A 27,900-nucleotide genomic window follows, 5' to 3' on the forward strand; every position below is an offset into this window, starting at 1 on the left:
AGCTCCTCCAGATGTGATTAGAGCAGCAGGAGATGTTCTAGGCCCTACTCCACACAGGAGGAGGACTAATGGTTACTGCAGAGCTTCCTGGAATCCAGCATATCCAGCATATTATGCTGAAGGGCTGAAGCTACATAGGGCTGGGCTGAAATTCAGTGGGCAACCTGCCTCCTGCCATTGCTTACTGGGGAGGTGCACCTTGCTGACCAGCAGATTGCTAGCATTCTGGGGAAACCAAAATGTAATCTGTTATTCAGACAATTTATGTAATCCGTGAGCCAGACAGCAGTCATTATCAATCCGCTAACGTGTGTGTGAGAAAGTCGTCCTACAAGCCCTGCACCCGATACCCCGCCCCCCTTTGTTATTCCTGCTGTTATAGGTTTGGCTATGTGAAGACGGACGTAAAGATGAAAACCTAATCACAGCGCCAAAACTTGCGATTATTCATAATGATATGTACTTAGGGGTATTAGATAGGGGTATTAGTAGGTGAGATAGGGGTATTAGTAGTTAACACATTATGGGCCAAACTTCACTGAGTGATGATGGTAGAATAATTATAAAGGTCTCGACTAAAACAACATGCATGAGGAATCACAAAGTAGTTTTCATTTTCTGCAGTGGAAAAGTACTTGAATAGTTACTTTTATCAGAAAGCTGTAATGTAACTGATTACTTTTAATAGACAGTAATTTTATAATGTAATTAGTTACTTTAAAAGTAACGTCCCCCAACACTGTAGAGGAAACAACACCAGATGTGCTGAACTGCAAATTTCATTATAAAAAAGCTTTTAGATGGAAGTTTGGATAAAACCAACATTGTGTGCTCAAGCTACTTCAAGTGGAACTATTTTCTACAAGAATATATTAAATGTAAGATGTGAGAGTGGTGGTTCAGATGGTTAAGGCTCTAGGTTGTTGATCTAAGAATCCAGTTTCGAGCCACAACGTTAGTGGGTTGCCACGCCCCGCACTCCCACCCTCTGCTTGCAGTACCAGTTCTATTTGAGAGATTTAAATTTAATATCTGTTAAATGTTAATTTATTTAATACTATAAGACTGTATAATCTAATTTCCTCTAACTAGTTTGTTCTGCATTCCTTTATTTCAACACTGCATTTTTTTCTAATACAAGTAAATCCGAGTATTTCAAAACTGTAATTAATTGTGACTAATCACTATGACTGTCATTATCTAGATTAATTTTTTTGATCATTTGAAAGCACTAATATATATATATATATCTATGATTATAAGCCCCTTCCCCAAACAAGCCTAGAAGCAGTTGTGAGAGTGGACTCAAGTGTGAAAACGCTCTTAACACATGTGTAGAAGTGTTACTGACTGCAGCAGCGTCTCTCACATCATGCAGTTGTTTCAGTTGAACAGAAATAACATTGTGGTTTCTAAATGTTTTAATTAGCAGATCACACTGAGTCCCTGCTTGCACTCTGCATAGTTTTATTTCTTTAACCAATATGTGACAGCGCATCATAATCTTTTATCTCTCTCTCTCTCTCTCTCCACATGCTACTCCTGAGATACCAGTGACCCTGACCCCTTCTGTTCTTCAGAACTCCCTGGTCCAACCTGATGCCCTACTTCTGGTTCCAGAAGTTCTTATCATCTAAAACCACTCACAGTTGCTAAAGATGGCTCCATGTGGACAATAGAAATATCACCATGAACATGACTGTGGATGTTGGAGAACCTCAGGACTGCAACTGCTTAAAGTCAAATTATAAATCAGATGATAACTGCAACACAACAGACTTTAAGTTATATCTCTAATGGGTTCAGAAATGACTGACTAAATGCTGATATTCATAAGTTCCTCATAAACTCATAGGTTCCTGTTAACACAAATGCACTTTTCAAGATTATCGTATAAAATAAATTATTATGCAATAAATGAAAAAAGCTGAAGCTGCAAAAAGCTCATGGGCAGCCAGGGCTCACTGACACACGTGGGGAGTGAAGGCTGGTCCATGTACTCTGATACAATATCAAGGCTACTGTAGGTCTTATTGTTGAAGAGGTTAACACTGATCTCCATCAAAAAGTGTTAGAACACACAGGACATTACTGTTTTGACTCAATACTAAGCAGATGGTCTTAATGTTATGGCTGATCAGTGGATATATAAATCATCTTCACTATTTTTGAGGACAAATACTAAGAAAACAACCTAATGTAAAACTATTAGAAATAACAACAACAAAAAAAAACCATCTGATTTTAGGATTTTGAGCAGAATCAAAAGTTGACAAACAAAAATAATATCTATCAGGTAAGGCAAATTAATACAATAAATAGTTTAAAAATATTAATAAAACTTTCAGCAATATATTTTTTGTCTAAATAACATGGGACACTTCTGTCTCCAAACTGGGTGAATAATTACCTTTATACTGTTTTTCAATTCTAACTTTATCCTCTTTATCTATTTTATTTTAACTTGTGCATAAACATCTTGATGGCTCGTGTCTCTGGATGTTCTGGAGGATGAAGGTTTCTTAGCAAAACTCACAGCTGCATAGTTCAAGACATCTTCATCATCAGCCTGATAAAGAACAAGAGACGTTTATAAACCAGAGCGGATTAAAATACTAAATATAAGGATTAAATTGATATTTTGTAAGTATTTGTCTATTAAAATTCTCTGTACATTGTGGATTGTAGGTCAGATGTGTATTTATTTAACAGAACAGAATCACAATGAATAGAAGACTGGATTACCTGATTGGTGGGAGTTTGATGGTTGTTTGATAAAGAACCTGAACAATAATACACACAAGTAAAGTTTAAATGGAGAAAGGATTCACATTTTAGTGTTCAAATTATACATTAACTTTATAATTAATAACAATAAAAATAAAGTAAACAAACCTTTTCCTTGTTGTTTAAGTAAAACTCCAACCAGAGCCACGATTACAATAACAGATATTATATTGGTGGCTATTAAGGCAATAATCAGATTTGTATCTCCTGAAATAATAATATGTATGTAAAAAAAACAAAACAAAAAAACGCTTATATAAATATTGGATTACACAGGGAATGTTTTAACTATATTTAAAAAAAAAAAAAATCTAAAAGCAAGTTTATTTCATTAAAACTCTTACCTTTTCCATGATCTATAGCAGGTGATGTGATGTCATGTGCTCCAGGTGTAGAACAGGGTTTCATCTCTTTACCTTTAAAAATTAAATGATTTATTCACAGAAGATTTAATTTATAAAAATATTCTGTTTTACAAAATTCAGTGGTGGACAGTAACAGAGTAAATATAAACCTGTTACTGTACTTAACCTTAGATTGCGAGCATTATTCGTTCTGGAAATGTGATTGTAATTCAAAGCACTCATATATCAAAGTGTATATAACATTTCCCCCATAAGGAATAATGGAAACTCTGATGAAGGAGGGGGTTAATGTATAGGACGACTTTCACACACTAACCAATCGTTCTAAACAATAACTTCCTTCTCCTCATCCTCTTCTCTCTCTCCCTCCTTTTTGTGTGACTTTAACAGTGAAACTCTTTAATGACACTCGCTTTTGTGGATTTGGCGGAAATGTGACATTAAACAGAATCACACACGCCCTGATGTTCACTATATGAGTGACTCATGCACAATGAGACCGTCCAATGGAGATGATTACCCACAATCTCACAGCCAAGAGAGAAAAGAACCATTGGCTCAGTTGTGATCATGTGACACTCGGCAAATAAAGTGGTGTATTTACTACTCATATTGCATATATACATTGTGTGACTGTGACCATACCTAACTGCCATCTCTCCTCTTCTTCTCTTTCCCCTCCCTCTTTCTCTTTCCTCTCTCCCCCTGTCTCCCCCTTTCACTCTCTTTCTCTCTCTCTGTCGAGCTACACATGTCGTTCCTGAGCTGCCAGTGATCCAGACTCCCTCTGCCCTCCGGACCTGTCTGACCCATCCTGGTGCCCCGCTTCTCGTCACATGGATGCCCTCTGTGTCTCTTTGGGGATGATGGTGTCTGGGGATGATTCTCTCTACCTAGAAGATGGTTCTGGCCTTGACTGGTGTTGGCAACTGTTTCTCTGGGGACTTGACAGTTCGATAGTTCAGGACTAGAACTTCCTACAAGTCTATCTGGGTCTTCAATAACTACCTGGACTCCATATTAACATCAATTAACACCAGCTATTATAGCTGAACTGCCTCCCACCCTACACACTGTATAAATGCAGATCATTTACTGCTTTCTGTTTCACCCAGATGAGGATGGGTTCCCTGTTGAGTCTGGTTCCTCTCAAGGTTTCTTCCTATTACCATCTCAGGGAGTTTTTCCTTGCCACTGTCGCCCTCGGCTTGCTCACCAGGGACAAACTGACCATTTTGATTCATACACATTCACATTTCATACAAACTTAAATAATTCTTTTGATTGTGTAAAGCTGCTTTGCGGCAATGACAATTGCTAAAATCGTTATACAAATAAAATTTAATTGAATTGCAAGACCTCACTCGCTCTTTTTAAGTTAAAATTTATTTTAAATTTTGCAAAACACTTGCGGACCAAGTTACCCGCGATCCAAGGTTCCACTGTATCTTTTTATAAGTATCTGTTCTTTAGTTAAGTATTTTCATTTTGGGGGACTTTAATTTAACTCCACTACTTATACATTTAAAAGTAAAATAGTAGACTTTCTACGTTACTACGTTGTGTTACATGTCCTTTCTTCATACTTATGAGTGTGAAAATAAATGTGTAAATTGACGCACAGTAAGCAGACCAATTAGGATACAATGTGCTGTATTGTTATGATCTGATTTGCTTTGATCTGTTGGTTTCACCTATTAGACGTGTCTAACCAGCAAACACAGAACATTATTGTGACGAGATCAGTGTAACAGCCTACAATACTGAGCTCCTGGGAACATGAACAAAGGAAGTCCTGACTCTAACTCACCACTTCAACACTCATGGGCTTATTAGAAAAATTCAAGAAGAAAGAGTCTTTCCAAGCCAACACATAGACAGAAGCTTATTTTTGTGATGGTGATCATTTTCTTTACTGAGTAATCTAATGTTAGTGTGGTCGAGTGGATAAGTTCCCACTCATGGTTTAGAATGACAACCTGTCACAGCTTAGTGTCTGTTATATAAAGACTGCAGTCTGGCTACCTGGGACGTGTCATTGCTAGCTCCGCCCTTGGTGTGTGTGGGTCTCTGTTTAGCAGGTATGTTTTAAGCTGTTTTGCTAATGTTGCAGTGAACTTTTCAGCTAAACACATTTACTTATTGTAGTTGGAACAGCATCTTGTTCCCGGCTTGGCGGTGGTGTGCAGGCTGTCATTATCTCCTGGTAGGTTAAGTTTTATTAACCAGGTGGTGGAATTTATGCTTAATATAACTGGCATGTTTTCATTCCAGCTGGTTTGAGTTCATCTTCGAGTAAACTGTGGAGATTTGGGCTGTGAGAAACTGTATGACGTGTGTGTCTCCCTGATTAATATCTGCAGGATGGATCATTTGGTTGGAAGCGACTTTTGTACAGAACAGGATTTGACTGAGCTGCTGTTCTGCAAATTTGTATAATTAGGTTTTGTTTGTTTATTGTATGGTTTCTTTTAATTATTGTTTTTGTTGTTTCCTCGGCCTGTTTAACATTTTTCGCTAAATATTGTTTTTCTGTGTCGAGTGTTAATGGTTCCTTATCAGTGATGATGAGTATTGTGTATTATTGATAATTGTTTAGTCTATTGATTTTGTCTTTTGTGGTCTTTCATTTATTTTGTGGTGTGTTTTTTAGGCCCCTGAGCTGGGAGTGTGTGTGTGTGTGTGTGTGTGTGTGTGCGCGCTAGCCTACCCTGCTGCAGGTAAGCCTTAGTAATCAGTGGTGTATCGAGCTGTGGTTGTTTAACTTGTTTAATGCTATATTTTATTTGGTTATTATAACTTTAATAAACAGTTTGTATACTGATTCCATGTCTCTGCCTCTGTGGTAACAAACTTGTATGTCTGATTTCCATTAAGTATTTAGTTCCCCTTATTGTAAAGGTGTGGAATAATCAGCATTTACATATTTTCCCTAACGGTTTGGGTATTTATAGTGAGATTTGATCTGTGCACACAGCGCCTCGCCACATTAGCTCACTACAGTGAAATATTTCTTTGTGTCTGTGTCTTAATCCATCATTACCATGATTATGTTGTGACTCGCCAGTCAGTTAAGTAATTGGTAACTCTTACACAGTAAAACATCACTACACCACAACCCAATACAGTAACACAGGCTGGAGCTAATAATCAGTTATCCAAGTCTTATCCATTTCCATTAGCTAGCGAGCTGTACTACCTTAGTGTGTAGTGTTTAAAACTAATCAACCAATCTCATAGGATAAAACTGTTAACATTCAGTGTTAACACTTGGACTCGGGTAAATATTAATTAATTGTTAAATGTTATATTAAGAGATGTGTCCAGAGTGGCATAAGAGTCGTCTCAATGAGAAGATCAGGGAAAAGTCCACTTGTACTTAAATACAAATTTAAATAGAGGACTTTTCTGGAGTAAAAAGAATTACTTGAAATATCTAAGTACAGGATTTGTGTACATCGTCCACCACTGACAAAATTAAAGAGAGTTTATTTAATTAAAACCTTCTCCATCTCTGCTGTTTGAACCCTGGTGTGTAACAGAGTGTGTGTTCTTGTTAAGTGTTCCAGGTGTAGGACAGGGTTTCATCTCTTCACCTTTACAAATAAATTGGAAAAGCAGCAAAAAAACAGAAATGATACTAAATATGAATAATGTGAAATATTCAACATTTAATGCACATGTACACATAATTCTGGTTAAAGTGTTGATCTGGAATTAGCAGGTTATCAGAGTAAAACTGTTTACCTTCAAACTGCAGACGTGTTCCAGATGTGAACTTTCCTGTACTTCCCTCCACATATCCACAGAAATATTCCCCTCCATCATCTTCTCTTATTTTATTAATGTTGAAATCAAACTTTTGGTCTTTTACAGTAACACTGAAGCGGTCATCCTTAAATTCATCAGCAAATATGTAGCCCTGAGGGTTATTGTACGATCTCGCCAAAAACTGAGGCACTTTTCCAAAACTTTCTCTGTAGCAAGAAAAACTACTTTTGTTGTTAATCTTAAACTCCATAGTTACAGCTTCTCCAGGCTTTACTGTTTTCACTTGAAGCTCCTTGATGTCAGAAGTGTTTCCTGTAAAAGAAAAGTGTTTAATATTTCATTTTAATGAATTAGTAGAACATGTAAAATGACTATTTTAAGTTAAAGTTTAAAATGTTCCTCACCAGTTGTGCAGAGACAAAGCAGAGAGTAAAGAGCCACAAAGAGTGTGATCATCGTTCCTGTTTAGACAAAGTGATAGTGAGGTAATGAACTTGTGTGTTCAGTAGAAAACCAGGTCCAGACTCACGCCTGATTGGATGTTTTGAAGCTGTGGACTGATTTGATTGGTCCATTAGCTGTAATGAGATGTGAAGCTCACAGTGAATTTTTGTCTATTCTGATGCTGTGATGAGTCACATGACTTTACAGATATGATCTACTGGAGCTCTATCAGTCCTGTGTGCTGGAACCTCTCTGATAGAAGAAGTTTAATGAAGTGCTTTTAGGTCAGCAGATCTAACAACCCCAAAGAGGAATAATGTGGAATCCTGCTGTGTGTGTGTGTGTGTGTGTGTGTGTGTGTGTGTGTGTGTGTGTGTGTGAGAGAGAGAGAGAGAATTTAAAGGCCGGATCACCATCTTGAACTCTTTCTCTGCTAAGCCCCAAACACGGGAGGCTGTGATGCACTGGGTGTTCTGATACCTTTCTACTCTGGCCAATATTGACCTGTTTTCTGGGATTGGACCCATCAGCTGGCTAGTCGTCCCCATGGGTATAAGTGAGCTGTTCTTTGGGGTCACATGACCGTCTCTCCAGTTTGTGTGTATAGTTGGTGCTCAATGTTATTCACTTCACCTGTCAGTGCTCATAATGTTATGGCCATGTATTTATAAAAGCACGTCATTTTGTTTTCAATATCACTGTTAGCAACATTATAAAGAACAGTTATGGAGGGAGGAGACTTTGGGGAAAATAAATAAATCTTAACTAAACTATCACTAGAGCAGGAAATTCAAATTAAATCTGACTTCAGGCGATTGGAAGATCTAGAGCAGCGTATGGAGAGGAAGAAAGGTGGGATTCTGATGTCCACACTGAGTGGCTAACTGCTAGCGCTAAACTTCAGCTGTTGTTTTGTTGTTGTTTTCTCAAATATTAAACTATATTTCACTGCACATGTTAGTTTACTGTAGTGGTTGTTTCACTCTGGTTGTTTACACACTTGACCTGCATTTGGTCTGGTTTAAACTTTTACAAAGTGTGGAAAATATTTGTGTTTGTTAAAGTCATATAACAGCTGTTTTTGCAAGACATGTTATTTTATTTACATGAGAGTGGACTTGAGATTTCAGTCCGAGTGTGTAAACGCTCTTAACACATGTGTAGAAGTGTTACTGACTGCAGCAGCGCTCTCTCACATCATGCAGTTGTTTCAGTTCAACAGAAATAACATTGTGGTTTCTGAGTTTCTGTAACAAAGTGTTTAATCAGCAGCTCTGACGACTCTGATAAACATCCCATCATGATACTCCTGAGACACCAGTGATTTGGACCCTTCTGCTCTCTGGACCTGCCTGATCCATGACATTACTGTAGATGGAAGCAGATAGAAACCATAAACATGGCTGTGAGAACCTCAGGACTGCAAATCATACAAACTACTTTAACTCATGATAACTGCAACACCACAGACTTTAAGACTCTAATAAATTTAGAAATGACTGACTGAATGCTGATGTTCATAAGTTCCTCATAAACTCGTAAGTTCCTGTTAACACAACTGCACTTTTTAACATTATAATGTACAGTTCTAGATGAGATGTTATTTATAATCTGCTGACACCCAGATGAGGATGAGTTCTCTTCTCAGTCTGCTTCCTCTCAAGGTTTCTTCCTCAGATCATCTCAGGTTGCTTTTCCCCACCACCATCACCTCTCATCTTCTCATTAGAAATAAACTTAATGGACTTTATTTATTTCTGTAAATCTGCTTTATGACACATTTTATCATTAAAATAATAATTATAAGAAACTATATGAATCTAATTTTATTATTGACTTGAAAGTCCAGACATCAACCTCTAGAAGTGTGTTTGTGTTTATCTCGGGGGAACAGACACATTCTCAATATGGTGGAACCTGGAACTTAAAGTACCAGTGTGGGGGGAGGAGGGGAGGACTGCAGAACTTCCTGTTAATGAGAAACAGGAAGTAGCAGTGTGAAGAAAGTGTCTGTCTTTAAGTATCTGCTAAAGTGAAATATGAGGAGCATTTATTAACTTTAGACTCGACTCTCAGTTTAAACTCCATGTTTCTCATTTCACACAATACACACATTTCAGTATTTAATAAGTATACGAGTTTAAGTGTGTGTGTGTGTGTGTGTGTGTGTGTGTGTGTGTGTGCGTGTGAGTGAGAGAGAGAGAGAGAGAGAGAGAGAGAGAGAGAGAGAGAGTCTGGTCACTACTACACACTCATTTCACAAGACTGAAACTTAAACTCCTTTCACACACACACACACACACACACACACACACACACACACACACACACAAAACCTCATCAATAAAGATATAATAGCAATGTTTCTTGTGTTGGCTTCATAAATGATCAACCTGGTATTTTCTGTGTAAAAGTCACTCTGTAATCTGATTAGATCAGACCTGGTAACATTTACAGATCAGTTTTAATCTCAACACAACTCTGTTCCCTTTCAAAGGCTACATGCTATGGAAATATCTTTTCATGTTGCCGGTTGTGAAGCATGTGTGTACCAAACACGCGAAATTTTGGCTTATATAGCCTCGGTCAGGTGACGTCATCTGATTAGATGCACCTGCAGGTTATAAATAGGAGTGAGCCGGCAACATTCCTCAGATCTTTTTCTTCACCGCATTGTGCGTGTGTGTGTGTCAGCAAAGCATAACAAATATATAAAACAAGCAGAATTAAAGCTAATAAAACTCACCAGATAATATGTTTAGAGTTAGATGTCCCCCTCCTTGCGAAAATTTCCTTTCGGAGGGTGATATGCATACATTCTGCTTCGAATGTTTCTCGAAGGGCTTAATGAGAGTGTGAGCACTGTGATCTTCTCCCCATGGAGCTGCTTCGCGCGTGCTTGGCGTTCTTTAGGGAACCACGAGCTGCGCTGATCACAAGCAGATCTGGCCGAGGCACGAGAGACGGAGTCCCTTCTTTCTCTCGCCTTCTCCCCGATCCCGAAGTCTCTCCTTCCACTTCACGAGCGCACTCCGGTGCTTCTCGCAGGTGTGTGTAAGAGACTCGTTCTCCTGCTTCTGTGGAAATAAAAGTAGCTTCCTCGGAACAATTGTCTAAAGATGATAGAGAATACGAGTAATTGCTCGAAGTCATAACGCGTGCAGCCGAACTACTGCATATTGACTGGCCACAGGAGCAGGCTCACTCAAACAATCTAAATTAGATGACCGATTTCTGTCGAGTGACCAGGAGATGGAGCATCAACGCCGCTCTCTCCCATTTTTTTATGACCTCTACAACGAGTTATCTCGTTCTTGGAGGAATCCTTTTTCTTCCCGTATTTTTGTACCATCGACTTCGTTTTATTCAAACATTGTTAATGCAAAAGCACGAGGTTATGTAGTGATGCCCCAGATAGAAGAGATGCTTGCGGGCTATCTCTCTCCTGGAACATCATCCTCATTAAAGAAACCAACACTTCCCTCCAAGCCGTGTAGAACTTCTACCCTGGTAGAGAAAGCGTTCCAAGCAGCAGGCCAGGCCGGCGCTTCCTTGCACACCATGGCGGTTTTGCAGGCATATCAGGATCAGGCTGATCTGCTGAAAGATTTGAGCACGAGCGGCACACTGAATCATAAAGCATTTAATGAATTACACCGGGCTACTGATTTATCCCTGCGTGCGACTAAACAGACAGCCCGTGCAATCAGCCATTCCATGGCCTCCTTGGTGTCTGCTGAAAGACACCTGTGGTTGAATCTGACAGGCATCAAGGACAAGAATCGAACATTCCTCCTTGATGCCCCTGTCTCACCTTCTGGCCTATTTGGCGACGCTGTGAATTCCGTCGCCACTAGGTTCCGAGAAGCTAAGCTGTATGTACAGGCTTTTGGGAAATTTCTCCCACGCCGCGCTCAAGAGTCGAGGCCTTCGGCCACCCAACCTCAACCAGATCTGATTCTCGCCAGGCGAGAAGCACAGAAGGGGAGCATCAGCAGCCGGGCTTGAACCGCTAACTCAAAAAGTACAGATTAAAAAATGTTAACCATCAATATGATTGTGTCGCAAATCCAACCAAAAGATTGGTTTGTGACGATAGATTTAAAGGACGCATACTTTCACATAAAAGTTTTGCCACAACACAGGAAGTTCCTGAGGTTCGCTTTCAGGGAAGAAGCTTACCAGTATCGGGTCCTTCCATTCAGTCTAGCTCTGTCACCCCACACATATACAAAATGTATGGATGCTGTCCTGGCTCCCTTGCGACTCCAGGGCATTTGTATTCTCAATTACATAGACGACTGGCTAATCCTGGCCCAGTCTCAGCAGCTAGCGCTCCGACATCGCGACCTCGTCCTAGCTCATCTCCATTCACTGGGTTTGAAACTTAACACTACCAAAAGCATTCTCCCTCTGGCTCAGAGGACAACATACTTGGGTGTCAGATGGGATTCAATTACTATGCGGGCACAATTGTCACCCGCTCGTGTCGAATCTGAAGCTAGGACTGTTAAATATTAGATCTCTCGCATCTAAAGCAGTTATAGTTAATGAAATTATCACAGATCAGGAGTTTGATATACTCTGTTTAACAGAAACCTGGATTAAACCGGACGAGTATGTAGCTCTAAATGAAGCTAGTCCTCCTGGATACAGCTACATACACCAGCCTCGGTTAACTGGTAGAGGAGGAGGCGTCGCAGTTATTTACAATGATAATTTGACTATTGTACAAAAACACGGACACAAATTTAATTCATTTGAAATTCTTTATAGTAACATAAGTGTATTTAACTATATTAAGTCAGCTCAGTCGATCCCGCTAATTGTCATTTACAGACCTCCAGGGCCGTACTCGCAATTTCTTAGTGAATTTGCAGATTTCCTCTCAAACCTAGTCGTTTCTGTAGACAAAATGTTAATTGCTGGAGATTTTAATATTCATTTTGAAAACCCAGAAGACCCTCTGAGAACTGCATTTATGTCTATACTGGACTCGGTAGGAGTAAATCAGTGTGTAGTAGGACCCACTCATAAAGCAGGTCACACTTTAGATTTAATAATATTATTTGGATTAAGTATAAAAAATTTATTCACAATACCACTATCTGAAGTTATCTCAGATCACTATCTTGTCTCAATTCAAGTGTGTCACAATAATAATGTACACACAGCGCCGCGCTACCGTATAAAACGTACATTCACATCAACTACCAAACAGAGTTTTATCAGTAATCTCCCAGAGTTCCCAACTACGATTAGATCACCGTCTGACCCCACAGAACTCGATCAGGCGACTGAATATTTAGAGTCGACATTTCGCTATACCCTAGATAATGTAGCTCCAGTTAAGAGAAAAATTATTAGAGATAAAAAACTTGCTCCCTGGTATAACGATCACACGCGCACTCTAAAACAGACCGCTCGGAAATTAGAACGTAAATGGCGTCAAACTAAATTACTAGTATTTCAAATAGCATGGAAGGAGAGCATCCTGAACTATAGAAAAGCTCTTAGTGTAGCTAGATCAACATATCTCTCCACTCTTATAGAAAATAACAAAAATAATCCTAGATTCTTATTTAATGCTGTAGCCAAATTAACCAGAAATAAGACCACTGCAGAAATCTCCACAACCACATCATGCAATAGTGAGGACTTCATGAACTTTTTTAATAATAAAATTGTAAATATTAGGCATAAAATTGAGGTTTTGAAACCGAACAATGTAATTGATGCAGATGTTAATCTAGCCATGTCAGACCAGAACCTAGAATACTTTACTCCCCTTGAAGAGAATGAACTAATTTCACTCATCTCTTCTTCAAATTCATCAACCTGTATATTAGATCCTGTACCGACACATTTTCTTAAACAGATAGTACCAGCAATAATAGAACCCCTGTTGAGAATAATTAATTCTTCACTCAGAATTGGATATGTTCCAAAATCTTTTAAATTAGCAGTTATCAAACCAATAATTAAGAAACCTGACCTCGACCCCTGTCAGCTGTCCAGTTACAGACCAATATCAAACCTCCCCTTTATCTCTAAGATCCTGGAAAAGATAGTAGCGGAGCAGCTATGCTCATATATACATAGAAATGGCATACATGAACTGTATCAGTCAGGATTTAGGCCTCATCACAGTACAGAGACAGCGCTCGTTAAAGTAGTAAATGACATTCTATTGGCCTCTGATCAGGGTTGTGTAACTATGCTTGTATTACTTGACCTCAGTGCAGTTTTTGACACTGTTGATCACGCTATTCTTCTTCACAGATTAGAAAATGTAGTGGGAATTAAGGGTACAGCCCTCTCCTGGCTCAGATCCTATCTGACCCATCGTTACCAGTATGTAGACTTAAATGGTGATTATTCTGCATGTTCTCTAGTGGAGTTTGGCGTTCCGCAGGGTTCAGTTTTAGGTCCACTGCTTTTTTCCCTTTACATGCTTCCTCTGGGCAACATAATCCGTAAGCATGGTATTAGTTTTCATTGTTATGCTGACGATACACAGTTATATGTCTCAGCAAAACCTGATGAGAAAAAACAGCTTACTAAAATTGAGCAATGTGTGCAGGACATAAGAAATTGGATGCTAATTAACTTCCTTCTGCTAAATCCGGATAAGACAGAAGTTCTAGTCATAGGACCGCATACAGCTAGGAGTAAAATTTTAGATCACACCGTAACTTTAGATGGCCTTTCTGTTCCATCAAATTCAACAGTGAAAGACCTTGGTGTGATTATTGATTCCAGCCTTTCATTTGAAGCACATGTAGATAATATTACCAGGATAGCATTCTTTCACCTCAGAAATATTGCCAGAATAAGAAATTTATTGTCGCCAAACGACGCAGAAAAACTAGTTCATGCTTTTATCACCTCTAGGTTGGACTATTGTAATGCCTTACTGTCTGGTTGTTCAGCTAGATGCATAAATAAGCTTCAGCTAGTCCAGAATGCAGCAGCGAGAGTCCTCACCAGAACCAGAAGATATGAGCACATCACCCCTATCTTATCTTCACTCCATTGGCTCCCTGTGAAATTTCGCATTGATTTTAAAATACTACTCTTGACATATAAAGCATTAAATGGTCTCGCGCCGCAGTACCTGAGCGAAATGCTAGTGTCTTACGATCCGCCACGCCTACTTCGATCAAAGGATGCAGGCTGCTTGTCAGTACCGCGTATTATGAAAAATACAGCTGGGGGCAGAGCTGTTTCTTATAAAGCCCCAAAGTTATGGAATAGTCTTCCAAATAGTGTTCGGGACTCAGACACAGTCTCAGTGTTTAAGTCCAGGCTAAAAACCTATTTATTTAGCCAAGCATTTTTATAAATAGATTTGCCATAGGTAAAGGAGCAGATCTGGGGGACTCATGGACGTAGAGTATTATGGTGAACTGGTATGTTTGGATGCTGTCTTCCTCACTCTCATTGATCACTCAGGTTTGCTGACGGTGAGGTGATTGTTTGCTTTACATGTCAGGAAGCCCTCATGTTTGTGTTTCCTTCTGGCTCTCCCTTTTAGTTATGCTGTCATAGTTAGTCCTGCCGGAGTCTCTGCTTGCACTCTACAGTTAATATACATTCACAATATACATTGTGTGACTGTGACCATACCTAACTGCCATCTCTCCTCTTCTTCTCTTTCCCCCCCTCTTTCTTTTTCCTCTCTCCTCCTGTCCCCCCCTTTCACTCTTTCTCTCTCTCTCTGTCGAGCTACACATGTCGTTCCTGAGCTGCCAGTGATCCAGACTCCCTCTGCCCTCCGGACCTGTCTGACCCATCCTGGTGCCCCGCTTCTGGCTGAAGATCTCGTCACATGGATGCCCCGTGTGTCTCTCTGGGATGCGTCTGGTGTCTGGGAATGATTCTCTCCACCTAGAAAATGGTTCTGGCCTTGACTGGTGTTGGCAACTGTTCATGACTGGAACTTCTTACAAGTCTACCTGGGTCTTCAATAACTACCTGGACTCCATATTAACATCAATTAACATCAGCTATTATAGCTGAACTGCCTCCCACCCTACACACTGTATAAATGCAGATCATTTACTGCTTTCTGTTTCACCCAAATGAGGATGGGTTCCCTGTTGAGTCTGGTTCCTCTCAAGGTTTCTTCCTATTACCATCTCAGGGAGTTTTTCCTTGCCACTGTCGCCCTCGGCTTGCTCACCAGGGACAAACTGACCATTTTGATTCATACAAATTCACATTTCATACAAACTTAAATAATTCTTTTGACTATGTAAAGCTGCTTTGCGGCAATGAAAATTGCTAAAAGCGCTATACAAATAAAATTGAATTGAATTGAATTGAATCCATCCTCAGCGCCCTCAAGGAAATCAGACTAGACCAGGAAGTGACTGTATATCACTTTAAAAAATGTTTAGGCTTCATGGCAGCTGCATCCACGGTGATACCTTTGGGCCTTCTGCACATGAGAGCTTTTTAGTTGTGGCTAAAAGCCAGGGGATTTCATACAAGGGCCAATCCCCGAAGGCAAATAAAGGTTACACTCAAAGAACGTCGTACCCTTTCTATGTGGTTCAGACCCGGGTTTTTTACCTTGGGTCCCACTCTAGGTCCGTCTTGTGGTCGCAAAAATGCTAATGACAGACGCTTCCCTTACCGGCTGGGGCGCGGCCTTGGATGGCTGTCCAGCTCCAGGGCGCTGGAGAGGTCATCTTCTCGCATGGCACATCAATTGCCCCGAAATGATGGCTTTATTCTTGAATCTAGACTACCATGTTTTAGTGCGGGTGGACAACACATCGGTAGTCTCCTATATAAATCGCCAGTGCGCACTGCCCTTGCGCCACTTGAACGAGCTAGCACATCAGGTTCTGCTCTGGGCACAGGACAAGTTCCTGTCCCTCAGGGCGATTTACATTCCAGGGCACATAAATGTGGGAGCAGATTTACTGTCCAGACAAGCTGTGACACACGGGGAATTGAAACTCCACCCCGACGTAGTCAGCAAAATTTGGGAAAGATTCTTTACAGCAGAGGTGGACCTCTTTGCCTCCAAAGAGACAGCACAATGTCCCCTCTACTACTCTCTGACTCATCCAGCTCCCCTGGATCTGGACGCGATGGCCCATACGTGGCCCAATTTATGCCTTTATGCGTTTTCTCCAATACCTCTGCTCCCGGGAGTCCTGGCGAGGGTCTGTCAACATGGTTTGCACCTCTTACACTTCCGCCCCGTTGGCTGGCCAGAGTATGGTTCTTGGATCTAATATCTCTCCTTGATGGCACACCTTGAATGATTCTAGTGAGGTAAGATCTTCTGTCTCAGTCGCAGGGGACAATATTTCATCATATTTCATTATTTTGGTCCCCTGAACAGGACCAACTAAGTCAAGCTGGTCTCCCAGCCAGCGTTATTGACATTATTCTAGCCGCTAGAGCTCCCTCCACTAGGAAAGCTTATGCCCTCAAATGGAATGTTTTCGAAAGTTGGTGCATGACGAAGCTGGTAGACCCAGTCCACTGCCGAATTTTTTCAGTGCTAAGGTTCCTGCAAGATAAGTTGTCCTCGAGCTTGGACCCTAGTACCCTTAGGACGTACGTGGCCGCTATTTCAGCCTGCCACATTCCAATCGAGGGGGTTACTGTGCGAAAACACCCTTTAGTTGCGCTAAACGGTTGAGGCCACCCACTAGAGCCACGACCTCTTCATGGGACTTATCTATCGTGCTCGAAGGTCTAATTGACACTCCTTTCGAACCGCTAGAGTCAGCGCCTAACAGACTTCTGACTCTTAAGATGGTTTTTCTTATGGCCATTTCCTCTCTCAAGAGGATTGGAGATCTGCGGGCCTTGTCAGGCTCCCCATCCTGCCTGGACTTTGCCCCTGGGCAAGTCAAGGCCATTCTGCATCCTCACCCGAACTATCTTCCGAAAGTTCCATTTTCAAACATGCACCCTGTTGTTCTTAAAGCCTTCTGACTTCCGCCTTTTACAGCTTCGGAGCAGGGGAAACTTCATCTATTGTGTCCAGTACGTGCTCTTCGGATTTACGTCCACCTCACCAGCCAGTGGCGTAAATCAGAGCAGCTCTTTATATGTTATGGAGGCCGCAACTGGGGGTGGCTGCCACTACACAGACCTTGTCACATTGGGTGAGAGATGATATTGCTCTCTCCTATAAGGCGCGTGGGCTCATTCAACCAGGGGGATTGCTTTATCTATTGCACTAGCAAGAGGTATTCCCCTGCAACAAGTGTGATACGCGGCGGACTGGTCCTCTCCACACACATTTGTTAGATTTTATAGTCTGGATGTTCCTGTCACTCTGGGCTCACGAGTCCTCGAGTCAGCTTCCCAGACATAGTTATGAGACCTCTCTGCCTTGTGTGCACACACTAAACAATGCGGGGTCCAGACACTCGCAGGTGAGCGACGTTGGTACTCTATGTTCCCATAGCGTTTAAACGCAGCATCGAGTGTAGCCTTTGAAAGGGAACGTCTCGGGTTACTTTGCTGTAACCCTGTTCCCTGAAAAGGCGGGAATGAGATGCTGCGTCCCAATGCCGCACTGCCCATGTGACTGGACGTCCGTTCAGACAAATCAATCTAAGGAATGTTGCCAGCTGACTCCTATTTATAACCTGCAGGTGCGTCTAATCAGATGACGTCACCTGACCGAGGATATATAAGCCAAAATTTGGCGTGTTTAGTACACACATGCTTCACAACCGGCAACATGAAAAGATATTCCCATAGCATTTTCACGCAGCATCTCGTTCCCACCTTTCAGGGAACAGGGTTACAGCAAAGTAACCCGAGATGATCTGCATGCAGTTACATTAACAAATAGTCACACACATAATAATGACTAGTGACACAGGATGGAGGTGTGTATAGTGGGCCTACTGGTCATGACACTCTAGGAAGTGATGCTTTAAATGTTGGTCTTGTGGGACATTATTTGGAAGCCCCCAGTATGAATGTAGGGATGAATTGTTTTCTTGGACTCCTGAGCAAAAGCAAACACCAATTGATCTGTTAATTGATCCGATGTATTATACATTATACATCACTTGATGTACTGTAGGTTAGTACAGCAGATATCCTGTGTCCTGTTCTTAGCTGACAGGAGCAGCACCCAGTCTGGTCTTCTGCTGCTGTAGCCCATCTGCTTCAAATAGAAATGTCTTGTACATTCAGAGCACCTTCTTCAGCATAACTTGGGTGTAATGTTATTTAAATTACTGTTGCCTTTGTATAATATTGTACCAGTTTGTCCACTCACCTCTGACCTCTGGCATCAACAAGGCATGTTTGACCAGAGGACTGCTGCTCACAGGACATTGTCTCTTTTTCAGATCATTCTCTGTATCTGTAAAACCTTCACATAGATCAGCAGTTTTGGAAATTTTCAGTCCAGCCCATCCGAAAGCAACAAGCTGCATGTTCAACTGAAACAACTGCATGATGTGAGAGAGCGCTGCTGCAGTCAGTAACACTTCTACACGTGTGTTAAGAGCGTTCTCACACTGGGCCTGAACACGTGAGTCCACTCTCATGCAAAACAACAGCTGCTATATGACCTTAACAAACACAAATATTTTCCACACTTTTTAAAAATTTAAAACAGACCAAATGCAGGTCAAGTGTGTAAACAACCAGAGTGAAACAACCACTACAGTAAACTAACATGTGCAGTGAAATATATTTTAATATTTAAAAAAACAACAACAAAACAACAGCTGAAGTTTAGCGCTAGCAGTTAGCCACTCAGTGTGGACATCAGAATCCCACCTTTCTTCCTCTCCATACGCAGCTCTAGATCTTCCATTTGCCTGAAGTCAGATTTAATTTGAATTTCCTGCTCTAGTGGTAGTTTAGTTAAGATGTATTTATTTTTCCCAAAGTCTCCTCCCTCCATAACTGTTCTTTATAATGTTGCTAACAGTGATATTGGAAACAAAATGACGTGCTTTTATAAATACATGGCCATAACATTATGAGCACTGACAGGTGAAGTGAATAACATTAAGCACCAACTATACACACAAACTGGAGAGACGGTCATGTGACCCCAAAGAACAGCTCACTTATACCCATGGGGACGACTAGCCAGCTGATGGGTCCAATCCCAGAAAACAGGTCAATATTGGCCAGAGTAGAAAGGTATCAGAACACCCAGTGCATCACAGCCTCCCGTGTTTGGGGCTTAGCAGAGAAAGAGTTCAAGATGGTGATCCGGCCTTTAAATTCTCTCTCTCTCTCACACACACACACACACACACACACACACACACACACACACACACACACACAGCAGGATTCCACATTATTCCTCTTTGGGGTTGTTAGATCTGCTGACCTAAAAGCACTTCATTAAACTTCTTCTATCAGAGAGGTTCCAGCACACAGGACTGATAGAGCTCCAGTAGATCATATCTGTAAAGTCATGTGACTCATCACAGCATCAGAATAGACAAGAATTCACTGTGAGCTTCACATCTCATTACAGCTAATGGACCAATCAAATCAGTCCACAGCTTCAAAACATCCAATCAGGCGTGAGTCTGGACCTGGTTTTCTACTGAACACACAAGTTCATTACCTCACTATCACTTTGTCTAAACAGGAACGATGATCACACTCTTTGTGGCTCTTTACTCTCTGCTTTGTCTCTGCACAACTGGTGAGGAACATTTTAAACTTTAACTTAAAATAGTCATTTTACATGTTCTACTAATTCATTAAAATGAAATATTAAACACTTTTCTTTTACAGGAAACACTTCTGACATCAAGGAGCTTCAAGTGAAAACAGTAAAGCCTGGAGAAGCTGTAACTATGGAGTTTAAGATTAACAACAAAAGTAGTTTTTCTTGCTACAGAGAAAGTTTTGGAAAAGTGCCTCAGTTTTTGGCGAGATCGTACAATAACCCTCAGGGCTACATATTTGCTGATGAATTTAAGGATGACCGCTTCAGTGTTACTGTAAAAGACCAAAAGTTTGATTTCAACATTAATAAAATAAGAGAAGATGATGGAGGGGAATATTTCTGTGGATATGTGGAGGGAAGTACAGGAAAGTTCACATCTGGAACACGTCTGCAGTTTGAAGGTAAACAGTTTTACTCTGATAACCTGCTAATTCCAGATCAACACTTTAACCAGAATTATGTGTACATGTGCATTAAATGTTGAATATTTCACATTATTCATATTTAGTATCATTTCTGTTTATTTGCTGCTTTTCAAATTTATTTGTAAAGGTGAAGAGATGAAACCCTGTCCTACACCTGGAACACTTAACAAGAACACACACTCTGTTACACACCAGGGTTCAAACAGCAGAGATGGAGAAGGTCAGAGTTTTAATCAAATAAACTTCATTTTATTTCCTCAGGGGTGGACGATGTACACAAATCCTTAAATGCTTAAGTCCAAGTATTCGCTTGTGGTTTTTTTTTTCACTTATTAAAAGTTAATTGAAAATAATTATGGCTTTAATTGTATATTATTATTTTTATTGATTATTCTCTTGTTCTCTTTGATGAATATAAATCAGTGTTTCATGTGTTTGGTGTGTAATAGATGGACTGAGACACTGGAGTGTTTGATAGTTTAGCAGAGGTTATGATCACAGCCAGTGGAAGCTGAATCTCAGTTGGTTAAAGTAGAATATTTATCATTTTACCAGAGAGCGTTCAGACCAGCTGATGAGTTATAAACACTACACACTGAGGTGAAACAGCTCGCTAATGGAAATGGATAAAACTTCATTAGTGATTATTAGCTCCAGTCTGCGCTGCTGTTGTTGTATTGGGTTGTGATGTAGAGACGCTTCACTGCTCAAGAGTTATTAGTTACTTAATTAACTACTCATCTACTGAAACTTACTGGTGAATCACACAACATAAAAAATAAATTAATTTCAAACACAATAAAAGATTTTGCTGCTGCAAGCTAACATTAGATAAACACTAGCACAAACAATGGGGTCACTGCTACGAGCTGCTCAGATTTAATGGATAATTCTTGTAAGAATTCAGTATTGTAGGCTGTTACACTGATCTCGTCACAGTAATGTTCTGTGTTTGCTAGTTAGACGCGTCTAATAGGTGAAACCAACAGGTCAAAGCAAATGAGTCTAATTATCCTGTTTACTGTGCGTCAATTTACACTTTATATTCGTATATATACACTCCTGAACAAAATCTTAAGACCAGGGAAAATATTACACGTATTCACACTTCGCACTGGTGGATCGTAACCAGGTTGTAAGATCTTCTTCAAAATGCCAAAAGAAGAAACAAGAGCAAGAGACAAAAATAGAGAGGAGACAATTTATTAAAAACTGCATCATTTAAACTCAAACAGGCTGTTCATCAGCTGATCAAATGTTTAAGACCATAGACTTTAAAAGTTAAAATCTGTACAAAATGATGTCTTTAATGTCCTTGTCCTTTAGATAGTCACACTGTCATGATCTCCTGATGACAAAAGCAAAAAGACTTTCTGTTTTTGAACGTGGCAGGATTGCTGAGTTGCACAAGCAAGAGCTCTCACAACACACCACTGATGCAGAGGTTGGACGCAGTAAGACGGTCATTTAAATTTCTTAAAAGATCCTGAGAGTTATGGGACAAAAACAATCAAGTGGTCGACCCAAAACAAGTGTCACCTGTACCGAGCCGGAGGATCCGAGGGGCTGTCCGTGATGACCCAGGCCGATCCTCGACCCAAATTAAAGCCCTAACTGATGCTGACTGTGGCATCTGCAATAGAAGGGCTTTAAGAACCAAAATGTCTTCAGAAGTCTTTTTGGACACTTTTAGTTCTGTTGTGGATATTTTTGGAACTAAAGTTCCAAACTTTTGATCAGCTGATGAACAGCCAGTTTGAGTTAAATGCAGTTTTCAACAAATTGTCTCTTGCTTCTTTTTCTTTATTTACCATTTTGAAGCAGTAATTCCACTGTACAGTACACACACACACACACACACACACACACAGTATATATTGTAGCGTTTTTACGCCGGGAAGAATGCTGGAGAGACGAGTGAGCTTATTTGCTACCCAATGCAATGGCTGGGAGTACTTTATTAAGCACACAGCATGTAAGGCATGAGCAGCACCTTCACTCAGGAGCCTACATCCAATTCAGCACTAGCTTGAACTGGAGCACATTTCACACGTCACACACCTCAACACACACACAACAGGGCCGAAGTCACTAACCCAAACACCTTTCCCCATCATGGTGAACACACCGACATTCCCGCAAAGCATGCTGGTCGTCAGCCGCCGCCCCGCCCACGCCACACTGCCCCCACCCGAGCTGTGACCGTCCCTGGTCACCATGAAGAACTTTTTTTCGGAAGCGTGGAGGCGGTCGGCGCTGGCGGTGGGAACGCCGGCGTCCTTTGGCAGGTGAGGGATGAACGCAAACGTAGTCCTGAGGCGGTCCGGCCTCCACAGAGTTCAATGTTTCCCCGGCGTGCGGCTGGCAAGGCGCAAGACGGTCCCGGTAGAGCAAAACTCGTGCCCGCCCCGCCAACCGCACCCGGTAGATGACATCGGAGAGCCGAGCTATTACCGTACAGGGGCCCACCCAGTGAGACACACGCCCGGCCGAGAGCCCCCTCCTTCTCCTTCCGGAGCAACACACCCACACCTGCTCGCCAGCAGCAAAATCTCGCCCCTGGCTGTGAGTGTCCACGCCCATTCGCCTCATAGGTGCCCCCACCCGAAAGTCTTGCAGCGGTGCCCGCGAGCGCTGGGTGGGGCCCTTCTGCCTGGCGATGAGCGGTTCACAGTTCAGCTGTGAGACCGGCGGAGCGACTGCGGGTGACGCAGTAAGACGGCTGCATGCTGGCTTGGACGGCTGATCACCACCGGAGGGTCTGGAGGGCTGCACAGGGGAAACGTCCTGCGTCGAGGGTTCTACGTCGGCTACCGGGAGTTCCATTTCCCGGTGTGCTGCTAACCTGTCCGGCTGTGGTTTGGGTCCGAGCAACCTGGCTACCCCGAAGTTACCACGCAGAGTTCCGCTGGACAAGTTCAGCACCGCACCCCATCTATCCAAAATGTCCAACCCCAAAACGCAGTCCTCCTCGACACTCCCCACTAAGAACTCGTGTGCATAAGTTCGACCACCCACCTGGACTCGCACCGTGCGACACGCCCGTACCTTGACGCAGCCCCCAGCAACGGTGCGGATGCTGAAGGCAGGATCAGGCCGTCGACGAACACGCTTGCTTTGCCCCAGTACTCCAGAGCGCAGCAGCGAAACAGTGGAGCCGGTGTCCACGAGCGCCCGCAGTAAGACGCCATCCAGCACACAGTCAATGTAAAGCCCTGCGCGGCTTCCCAAGTGTCCTCCCGGCGCTAGTTTAGCGGCTGCTAGTGTACACTGTCCCGTGCCGCGGCCTCGCCGCGAAACGTCGGAGAGTTGCTCGTTGCCTAGCCGCGACGGGTAGCCCTGTCCCCGGCTAGGTTCACGAACCGAGCGCCACTGAGCTGCGGGCGGTCACTCGTCTCTCCAGCATTCTTCCCGGCGTAAAAACGCTACAATATATATATATATATATATATATATATATATTACACACCGTGGAACCTTGGATTACGAGCATATTTTGTTTCAGAAGCAGCTCATATTTCAAAACACTCGTAAATCAAATCGAATTTTCCTATTAGAAATAATCGGAACTCAAATTCTTCGTTTCACAGCCAAAAAAAATAAATAATAAATTAGTACAAAATATTAGGTTAAAATAATACAAATTAACCTACACTTTATCTTTATAAAAAGTTAAAATAAATCCTGGCAGATAAGTGTTTCCATTTGTGCGCGCAGGCACTGTGTTTATATGTGTGTGTATGTGTGTATGTGTGAAGCTAAAGTAAGAGGAGAGGAAGCATTAGACCCCCCTCTTTTCGTCTTACACTGTAACCCTTCTTCCTCTCTTATTTGAGAAAGGTGTGTGCGTGGAGGCTAGAGGAGACTTTCTTTTGCTTTACACGCGCACTTTACACACACACACACACATACAGACCCAAAATATAATATGTTTTACACACACACTCACGTGGTCACAGTGTTATAGTAAACAGTACACACGTGCACGGATGTTGATTATAACATTAAGAGATGAGCACTAAGACCCAGCAGGGGAGACGATTACCCACAATTCCACAGTGCAAGAGAGAGAAAAACAGTTGGCTCTGTTGTGATCACGTGACGCTCGGCATCAAAACAAGAAGCGCATGCGTGATACATGATACTCGGTGCTCGTAAAGCAAGACTTGTTTGTTTCCAAGTCAAAATGTATTTAAAAAAAAGCTTGTCTTGCGGAACACTCACAAACCGCGTTACTCGCAATCCGAGGTTTTACTGTACTTAAAGATAGACACTTTCTTCACACTGCTACTTCCTGTTTCTCATTTTTTAAATATATATATATATTTTTTCAATTTACACTATTTTCCACATATTGTTTTCCATTCCAGTGAGTAAGGAGGAACAACAGATGCCATAAAGTAGTCGAATATAAAGTTTGATATTTTACTGTGAAATGGAGTTAAAGTAAAAAGTCCACCAAAATGAAATTACTTAAGTGAAATAAAGATACTTAAACATTACTTAAGTACAGTAACAGATTTATATTTACTTTGTTAGTGTCAATCACTGTAATTTGTATAACAGAAATTTAAATGAATTAAAACTTCTTCTGTTAATTAATGATTTTAAATTTGTTAAGGTAAAGAGATGAAACCCTGTCCTACACCTGAAACACACGACATCACACCTCCGGATACAGGTGATGGAAATAGTTTGGATGGAAAGAGTTAAAAAAAGTAAATTTTCTTTAAAGTGTTTCAGCTTTTGATATTCAGTAAACACATGTTTTCCATACAGGTTCCAGCTCTACTGATCAGATGCGTGTGCTGTTCTGGCTCTCTGTTTCTAGAGTTGGAGTTCTTGTCTTCATTATTTTTCCAACGATGCTGATTATTTACAAATTAAAATACAAATTTTAATAAAATGGAAGAAATACTGATAGTCTGTTATATTTAACTAAATCATATCACTATAAAGGGGTTAAAATGTTTTTATATATGATTTGATATATAATCTGGTCTTAACTATTATAGACTTAAAAAAATACAATGACATCAGTGTGAACCTGCAGAATACCTGTGATTTATTTATCTTTTTCCATTTTCAGACAGTGATGTACTTAAATATGTATAAAAGAGCATTTCATTCAGCAAAGTGCAAATAATATTTCTAAAAAACATTCATTCCTCAATAATATTTTATTGTTGTTGTTTTAATGTTATTACTGATTGGTGTTTCTTACTGTAACTTTGGGCTGCTTTTACTAGTAGTTCTGTAATCACTCCATTTCAACATGTATTACTCCCTGATACTATATGAAGAAGAAATCTTGAGAGGAAGCAGACTGAGAAGAGAACTCATCCTCATCTGGGTGTCAGCAGATTATAAATAACTTCTCATCTACACACACACACACACATTAATAGAAAGACTGTTGTTCTATCCTAAATTATTAAGGCTTCTCCGCTTTATTTTTAATGTTGCTCGCGTCAGCGTAACAGCCCGTTAATTCATGATCGTGTAATGATGAGATGGACAAACTGCTCGATGCCTGTTCTTTTATTTGCTGCATTGTCAGGTTATAGTACAAACTTTCGGGTGGATCCTGCACTTAAATCCAACTAAAAAAACTACTGAAGAACAAAACTCAGGCTCAATATTCTAGTTTACATCTCGCATTTGCGTTCACACACACCGGACTGCATTACCCACAATGCATCTCCCGCACTGGGCTACACTTCCATAAACAGATGTCATAAATCAACCTCTCTCTCCCGCTACACTGTTGTCTGGAAAATTAGCAAGGAACATCGCTAATGACACTCGTGTGAGCGCAAACTAACAGAATCACTGCTGTAAATAAAACAAACAAACAAATGAACCTGAACTTTACCTTTGAAAAGAATCGCGACAGAGCAGAGTTTCTGTGTAGAGCAGAGTGTGTGTGTGTGTGTGTGTGTGTGTGTGTGTGTGTGTGTGTGTGTGTGTGTGTGTGTGTGCATGTGTGAGAGTGAGAGATGTTTGTGTGTATGTGTGTGATATGAATGTGTATGTGTGTATGAGTGTATGTGCGTGCATGAGAGAGATGTGTGCTTAAGTGTTAACATTTGTGATGTGTATGTGTGTTAAATAGGCCACAGATCACATTTAACCCGTTTGAAATCGAAAATCTTTCTATAATTTCACATCCTCAGTGTCTTTAGATCACATCGGCCCGGTTTGGTGACGATCGTATAAATCCCCCAGGAGGAGTCGATCAAAATCTATCGGGTGCGTTTTTGTGAACGACCCAAAATATCCAGCCTCCTGTTGAGTTGAGCCCAGGACATGCAGTGTGAAAGTTGTTCGACTCAATGAGCTCTAAATGTGTACTGAGTTTCATGTGCCTACGTGAAAGTGTGTATGAGCTATGCAGAAAAATCTAATGTGGGGCCCCTGGGGGCCACGAGACTCTCAGGCATCCTAATGGCAGCAGATTCCAACCTCTCTGCTAATTTTCATGAGTTTTTGAGCATGTTACGACCCACAAAAAGTCCAAAAGGGTGGAAAATAAAATAATCCTCAGGAAAACGAGAGGGTCCTGCACCTTATAGTGTTTGGGCCCTAAATAATATACTGTAATAATCACATCTGTTTATTTATTAAATAATAAACAAATGTACTGTTTACTGTAAACGCCCCACCAACGTAAACATGTTATTCAATAAACTGAATACATTCGCTTGTCTTGTGTCTGTAACATTCTGTATAAATGTATAACTACATGAGAAAAGCAGGATATATTCATTCTAATAGACGTGTATTTTCATACAAGGTTACAGGACATTTTGGCCGAGATGTTATTTCAGTTTCTACTAAACAACACAACGTTTATCCTACAGGAATAAAGGAGGTGAGAATTGTGAAATCAGGTCTTTTTTATAGAGACGTCTGAATTTGGATCCATTGCTGTACAGTACATGTGAAACGCTGTGTAAAAGCATTTACTCCTAATTACTTAATTACTGTCATTTTATCTTAAATTACACATCACTGTGGAATAACAATTTTTGGTATTATTATTATTATTATTTATGTTATTTATAATTTATGGAACAAAAAGGATAAGTTTCATTTTATCTTTCAGTTTCAGTTTCTTTAAAATATATATATATATATATATATATATATATATATATATATATATATATATATATATATATATATGACTTTAAGACATTTATAAAATATAATTATAGTGTTTAAAGTAGTAAGATTTTCCTTATCATGACAGTGTTGTACTGTTCAACTCATGATTTTATACTATTGAAAAATTAATAAATAAGTAAATAAATAATACTATTGATTGTATTATGTTTCAAAACATCCTTAATTTTCCTTTAATACCAAATGTTTGTTCATAATTACATGTCCACAAATACTTTGACCA

The 27,900-nt window shown here is 40.7% G+C and overlaps 2 protein-coding genes across 2 annotated transcripts; one reads left to right on the forward strand and one right to left on the reverse strand.

The window, feature by feature from the left end:
- Window positions 1-1,740: 1,740 nt before the first annotated feature.
- On the reverse strand, window positions 1,741-7,379 carry LOC128514859 (uncharacterized). Its single transcript, XM_053488755.1, has 6 exons — window positions 7,328-7,379; window positions 6,899-7,235; window positions 6,656-6,690; window positions 2,896-2,994; window positions 2,746-2,783; window positions 1,741-2,569 (listed from the first exon to the last, which is right to left on the reverse strand). The coding sequence occupies exons 1-6, from the start codon at window positions 7,377-7,379 to the stop codon at window positions 2,450-2,452; spliced, it is 681 nt and encodes a 226-aa protein (XP_053344730.1). The 3' UTR covers window positions 1,741-2,449.
- Window positions 7,380-19,788: 12,409 nt separating this feature from the next.
- LOC128514881 (uncharacterized) lies at window positions 19,789-25,858 on the forward strand. Its single transcript, XM_053488767.1, has 4 exons — window positions 19,789-20,037; window positions 20,130-20,465; window positions 20,617-20,709; window positions 25,269-25,858. The coding sequence occupies exons 1-4, from the start codon at window positions 19,986-19,988 to the stop codon at window positions 25,388-25,390; spliced, it is 603 nt and encodes a 200-aa protein (XP_053344742.1). The 5' UTR covers window positions 19,789-19,985; the 3' UTR covers window positions 25,391-25,858.
- Window positions 25,859-27,900: the final 2,042 nt, after the last annotated feature.

Source organism: Clarias gariepinus, chromosome 27 (genome assembly GCF_024256425.1).
Source record: "Clarias gariepinus isolate MV-2021 ecotype Netherlands chromosome 27, CGAR_prim_01v2, whole genome shotgun sequence".
Classification (NCBI taxonomy): Eukaryota; Metazoa; Chordata; class Actinopteri; order Siluriformes; family Clariidae; genus Clarias; species Clarias gariepinus.

Bases quoted from the DNA above. Each gene is read 5' to 3' on its own strand.
- LOC128514859 (XM_053488755.1), bottom strand. From the start codon at position 7,379: ATGATCACACTCTTTGTGGCTCTTTACTCTCTGCTTTGTCTCTGCACA. The intron at 7,236-7,327 runs GTGAGGAACATT...TTTCTTTTACAG, and splicing joins GCTTTGTCTCTGCACAACTG to GAAACACTTCTGACATCAAG. The intron at 2,570-2,745 runs GTAATCCAGTCT...GTTCTTTATCAG, and splicing joins ATCAAACTCCCACCAATCAG to GCTGATGATGAAGATGTCTT.
- LOC128514881 (XM_053488767.1), top strand. From the start codon at position 19,986: ATGATCACACTCTTTGTGGCTCTTTACTCTCTGCTTTGTCTCTGCACA. The intron at 20,466-20,616 runs GTAAACAGTTTT...TTATTTGTAAAG, and splicing joins AACACGTCTGCAGTTTGAAG to GTGAAGAGATGAAACCCTGT. The intron at 20,710-25,268 runs GTCAGAGTTTTA...TTTTCCATACAG, and splicing joins AAACAGCAGAGATGGAGAAG to GTTCCAGCTCTACTGATCAG.